Genomic DNA, 6281 nt, shown 5'->3' with positions numbered 1-6281 from the left:
GCCCCCTACTGGGGATCGAGCCCGCAACCCAGGCTTGTGCCCTGACTGGGAATCGAACCCGGGACCTCTTGGTCCATGGGATGGCTCTCAATCCACTGAGCCATCACAGCTGGGCTAAACTTTTAATCTTTTAATCATAAGGTGTATGTTCCAGTTATTCACCAAGTCAACACCTATGACCCAGGCACTGTGCTAAGGGCTGATTAGTCAAATATAAACAGCCTGGTACGTTTTTGGGGGCTCAGCCTAGTGAAGAGGCATTTAAATAAATCATTTCGTTGGTGTGTTTGCTATCTTAGGGGTGCCAGTTGAGTTGGTAGGGAGTAAATGAGGGAAGAGGTATCCTTTCTCCAAGGAGATATACTTTTTAGAACAATGAGTAAAAGTTCACCACCTAAACGAGAAAAGACAGATGTTCCAAAGGGAAGCAACAGTAAACCTCAGGGGAAGCCTAGCATCCTCTGGGAGCAGCAAAACTTAAGGCAGGGGGTGCTTGGGGGAGGTGAGCAGAGAGGAAGCCAGGGAAGGTTGGCAGAGGCCAGATCATAAAGGATCTTATAAGTCATGCTAAAAATTTACCAGGAACTTACAAATAGGTGATTTTGGGCAATGGAGTAATTGATCAAATGACAAAGTTTACAATAAGTAGAAGTTGGTTTAACTGTTAATTAGGAAGGTAATTTCTCCTTACCCTCGGCATGATAACTTTAAATTGGCATATAAAATAGGTTAAGTAAATAAGGAATATCTCTTTATGCCACTTTCCTTATTCAGATCTTTGTTAGTATTTAGTATAAATGTATTACTCATTTTAATTAATACCACAGTATTGAACACTACTCATCACTACCCCATAAAGATGAACAAGACTCAGGATAATGGAAACTTTAGATGAGGAACAATGATTAGTTTCCTAGGTTAATAACTTTATTAAAATTGCACTATCCCTTTCTCACCCTCTATGCCATCTATAATAATAACTAAAATTATTTATCATATTTTTCCTACTTTTTTATAATAAGTTGGCGATTCACTTTCCTTCAGAAGAGATTCTCCTAGTAACAGCTTCTCCTGTTATTAAAGCAGTTACAAATTTCAAGCAGGTAAGAATCTTTGTGTAACTTTCTTACTATTAATTTTTTTTAAAATTGCAGTAACTTGCATAGTAGGTAGTGTAATTGTAGTATTTTAATTTTTTAAAATGACAAATGTTCTTTGGATGTTCATTTCAAAATTGTAGTTCAAAGTTTAGAATTATTCAGATTGAATACCAAAAGCACCCAGAATGATATTGAATTTCTAGTCTTCTCTTTTTTTCCTCCTATCATTTCCCTCCCACTCTGAATTACTTTTCAGAAAATTTAAAATAAGGTTCTTTGGGGGAAAGTTGCTATGAAATCTAAATATGAATGCAAATATATACGTGTGTATATTTTTATTATAAATATGTGTGTGCATGTGTATTTACAAATCAGAAGTGCTTCTGAGCCAAGTTTACACTTGTCGATAATAAATGTTGCAGATGTGTAATAAGCATCTCAGAATACTTGGTAGTTCCACAAATTTGTATTACACATGTCATAACATTATAATAGGAGTCTAAGATCATTTGGATCATAGTATGATAGAAGAGTGGTCTCCAAACATTTTTGATTCAGGAAACTAAGGCAGTCCTAACAGGCTTGTCCAAGAGTGGTAGGACTAGTATTTTGAGTTCTAGTGTTAAAATGTGAATCTAGCCTTCTTTCCACTGTATTTTGTGTAGTTCACCAACTCTCTTGTATGAACATAAATAATTATAGAAAAAAATGGAGCTATTTTTATTAGAATTCTTGAAAAAGTTTTTAACATATGTTCTTACCTCTTTGATCTAATACAGATTTCTAAAGTATTGGAAGAGTTTGATGTTGAAGAACAACCAAGTACCATGTTAGAAAACCGCTTTCCCAACATTAAAGTTATAGAATGTGGAGTAAAGCAACTGAAGAGTGAAGAACATGTAAGAATTTTTCCTTAATGACATTGTGCTGTTAAATCTTGGTGAGGTTTTTGCCTGACTTCCTTTGAACCCACCTATACCACCACCAAAGTCCCTAGTATGCAAATTTTGTGACATTGATTTCCATTACTAGAATAATTTACACTCTTTTGTGAGTTTATTGGGATTGTGTAATTAGTTTAGTTTTGCCTTTAAGTTTTATATTTCAAATTAGCATTAACATTTATATAGTGTCCACAGTTTTCTGGGCACTACATTAAGTGGTAGGCACCATAATGTAAGGAATGAGCAATAATATAAGGAATCTGTAAGCTCTCAGTGTCATAGGGAATATAGACATGCATACATATAATTATATGGACATGTGAAAAGCGCAGTCATTGAAATATTATCAAAGCTCTGCTAGTAGATATTTAGGAAGACTTCACAGATTGATAATGTTTGAGCTGTGTTTTAAAATATGAGTGAATTAATAGTTAGTGAATTAATAGATGCAAAAGGGCATTCCAGGAAGAGATTGCATCTTCAAAGACCAAAAGAAAGGAAAAGGGGCATGTGGAATCGTGAGGTGGTCGATGGGATTTGGGTGGGGCTAAGTAAAGGAGATTGGCAGACAGGGCCTGAGAAATAAGTAAATAAGATTGTGAAGAGCTTTTTATGTCAAGCTAAGAAATTGAGTTCATTTCCTAATCAATGGAAAAATAGTAAAGAGATTTTAAGCGGAGGCAGGGTTGATGAAATAGAAGTTCTTTTAAGAAGATATATAATCATTTCAATAAAGATTTTTAAAAAAGAAGAGGAAGATATATCTGACAGCAGTGTCAAGAATGAGTAAGTGGCTAGTAGCCAGCAACCAAATTTGAAGGGGTTAGCAATAGTCCAAAATGATACAAGGCCAAAACCAAGGCAGTGTGAGGAATAAGGCAGTCTCAGAAAAGGATGTTATCAGGTGATTAACAATATCCTCAAATGAGCTTTAGGCAAGATGTAAAGTAGAGTTTGTATTTGTTTCTCAAAAGCAGCTCTAATTTATGAATTCTCCCTTAGGGATAAAACACATACACCACATTTGACAGGAAAAAGAAATTAAGAAAAAGTACTGAGTTTTATGAGAAAAGAATGAAAAATCTGAATCCAAAAACCAGAGTAAGTTTCTAATACTTATAGTGGTAGTACTTACTCATTGTAACAGCCACGTGAATTAATTTGCAAATTGAAGTAGGTTTAAAAGTATACTAATGAGTTGTGAGGAAATTTTTATATTAGGACATTTGAATGGATCAGAGCGCTACCCATTACCATTTGAAAACTATCCCGCATGAAGTATACTAGCATGTCTGCATTCTCTTATCCTTTATATTCTTTAGTGAATTAGAAAAATTCTAATTTTTCCAAAAATTTAACAGTAGCTAATAAAGAGCTTTTGTGTTTGTTTTCGTAGTAACTAAATGAAAATTTATTTTTTAAATTTGGTCAATGCCTATAACTAATTTGTTTGTCATAGAAAATTCTAACCAGATTATATGAAGGAAAACTTGCATGAAATGTCTGTATGGATTACACTTTGGGTTATTGATTTTATGTATTTGTTATGCAGCTAAAGAGTTAACATGGGTGACAAATGTCTCAATGGGTAATAAGTGCTATGTTATGATTTGCCAAGTTTTATAATTCAAACACATGGCACAAAAGTTAACCCCTAAACCATTCTAACAAAGTCCAGCATATCTCATGTATATCTGCTTTCTAAATGCTGCTGCTAACCTGTAGATTTTCTTCAATATTAAGAAACAGAAACAGTGGATCTCTAATATGTTTTTTAGACTCATTGAGGTTATTAAAATCAATATAAATATATTTAAAGCCACTACATGCTGGATTTAAGTTTAACATGTTTGTCACTTAGGTGAAAATATAATCCCCAAAGAGTATATAGTTTGCTAGGAGAAAGGCTAGTTTTCATCAGGCTCACAAAATAATTCATGTCCCTAAAATGATTAAGAATCACTGAATGTATTCTTATGCTTACTTAGCTTTGTATTTACTGGGACAAAATATTGATTGCCACCAAGAAGCAAGCTTAATATACTTCTTGCTTTTGTGTTTTTGAATGTTTAAAGTGAAATTGTACCCACATATAACTGCTTCTTGTCCCTTCATTGCTCTATGTTTTTACAGTGCATTTTAACAGAAGATGGCAGTCAGCACATATATAAGAAACTCTGTCTGTGTGCTGGAGCTAAACCAAAGTTGATATGTGAAGGAAATCCTTATGTATTAGGAATTCGTGATACAGATAGTGCTCAGGTAATACTTTGGGGTTGGGTCCTGGGGAATAACACAAAGATTTTTTCTTAGACATCTTTTGCTACATTTGAATGAAAGTGTTTCACTTATAATGCTAATTCCTAAACTGTAGGAGCAGAAGGGAGGTTTTTGTTTTGTGGCCCATAAACCAGAAAGTAGCTATAAGGTTCTATATTGTCAATTTTAATTTGTTTTTAGTTGATAATTTATCTTGTTTTTTATTCATGCTGATGTTCTGTGTTCTTTCTGCTATATGATGTCCCAAATTTAATGACTCTGCTGAAGGGTACAGCTTATATTATGCACACACTTATTATTGTGATTGGGAATATATGATTTGTGACCTAAATAATATAATGATCTTTTCCCCAAAAGAATAAAGCATATCAAAACTTACAGAACTTACTCTTCAGCAAAGAAATTAATAGTCAGAAGATCTTTGTGGTACAGAATCATGACAGACCCTAAAACTGGAAAAGTCACTCGGTTTATTGTTCTACTCAAGTGATAACTATCCCAGTAAGGTGAAACTCTATTGTGGAACCTTATACAACTTCTTTTGATAACTTACTTCAGGGTTTGTTGGCCTTATTGCCAAGAAGTTCTTCCTGATTTCAAATCACAATACTCTGTCTTCAAGTTCCTTGTTGTTCTGTCCCATGAGGTGATCATTTTACACTTACGTAACAATACTTTGTGTCCTTGAAAATTGATAGCTTACTTTCAGGCTATTCTTAATTAAATAATTAGGAATTTAGAGAAAACTAGAACTTGGTTATCTTTTGGTAAACCTTTTAGGATTCATATTACCAAAGATTGCATTCATAACTGTATTCCAGCGAAGCCCTCAACATACAAAAACTCATTGAATCCTCATGATAATTCTGTGTGACAGTCATTACTGCCACTCTACAAATAGGTCATTGAAATAGAAAGACTAAGTAATTTATCATTACTAGTTATTAAACTATCAGAAGTACAGTTTAAACTCATGACATTCATCTCCATGTCCAGTACTCTACAGATCTTTCTTAAATTATCTACTCCCTCAATAAAGGACAAACTAAAATTAACTTAAGGTGTTTTATTGTTGTAGAAATTTCAAGAAGTCAATTTCAGTGGTTATTTATTGAATATTACAATAAGTTTGGGGTCAATTTAAGAGAAATGGTAACTTGATATAGTAGGCAAAGGAATTGAGGTATTCAGACATCATCCTGAAGCAGTGGTACTATTCTGTACTTTTGAACGTCTCCTAAGAGTGACCCACTGGCTTTTCTCCAAGTACATTGTGGTTTTTTTAGGGAGGGTGGTGGTAGTAATTAGCTGCCTTATAATGGTAATAACATTTTTTAAAATAAATGGTAGACATTATTATGTGTCTGCTACTCCTAACAGCCTTATCTACATCTTTTTACTTAATGCTTACAGAAACCTTGAGATTTAGTCACTTCTTTTTTTTTTTAATATTTTTATTGATTTCAGAGAGGAAGGGAGAGGGAGAGAGAGATAGAAACATCAATGATGAGAGAGAATCATTGATTGGCTGCCTCTTGCATTACCCCCACTGGGGATTGAGCCGGCAGCCCAGGCATGTGCCCTTGATCGGATTTGAACTTGGGACCCTTCAGTCCGAAGGCCGACGCTCTATCCACTGAGCAAAACCAGCTAGGGCGAGATTTAGTCACTTCTTAATTCCATTTATAGTTGAATGTGAGGTACAAGAGGATAAACAACTTGCCCATCATTCCCAGTTAGTAAACTGCTAGAACCAGTTCCTTTACCGTTTGTGCTCTTAACCACTTTGCTGCTGTGGCTCTCATCCTGCAAGTTTTAAGTGCTGAATGACTGCAGACAGTATCAACTGAGGAACTAGAAGAGGAAGAATCCTGTCTAGGATGTAGATCAATGTTATGTTAGTAAATTGATTTTGTCAAATAGTTGAGAATTTAGTAAACTAAGACAGGGCCTCCTG

At 34.5% G+C, this 6281-nt stretch overlaps 1 protein-coding gene and 1 long non-coding RNA gene across 5 annotated transcripts in view; one reads left to right on the top strand and one right to left on the bottom strand.

The window, feature by feature from the left end:
- The first annotated feature begins 1006 nt into the window (after positions 1-1006).
- The window catches only part of PYROXD1 (pyridine nucleotide-disulphide oxidoreductase domain 1), a 15766-nt gene continuing 10491 nt past the window's right edge, over positions 1007-6281 (top strand). The window contains exons 1-3 of one of the 2 annotated variants that reach the window (XM_015570084.1): positions 1007-1103; positions 1880-1999; positions 4178-4306. In XM_015570084.1, coding sequence (XP_015425570.1) covers positions 1928-1999; positions 4178-4306 — 201 coding nt within the window. In that variant the 5' untranslated portion in view covers positions 1007-1103; positions 1880-1927. Of the gene's footprint in view, positions 1104-1879; positions 2000-3046; positions 3146-4177; positions 4307-6281 lie in introns of those variants that run through there. The other variant, XM_015570083.1, reaches the window with a different exon arrangement.
- Positions 5919-6281, bottom strand: part of LOC107184559 — a 10230-nt gene continuing 9867 nt past the window's right edge. For all 3 annotated transcript variants that reach the window (XR_001515415.1, XR_001515414.1, XR_001515413.1), the window contains one exon: positions 5919-6199. This is a non-coding gene — a long non-coding RNA (uncharacterized LOC107184559). The remainder of the gene's footprint in view (positions 6200-6281) is intronic.

Source organism: Myotis davidii, unplaced genomic scaffold, assembly GCF_000327345.1.
Source record: "Myotis davidii unplaced genomic scaffold, ASM32734v1 scaffold346, whole genome shotgun sequence".
NCBI lineage: Eukaryota > Metazoa > Chordata > Mammalia > Chiroptera > Vespertilionidae > Myotis > Myotis davidii.
This window is presented reverse-complemented; position numbering and strand designations above follow the sequence as displayed.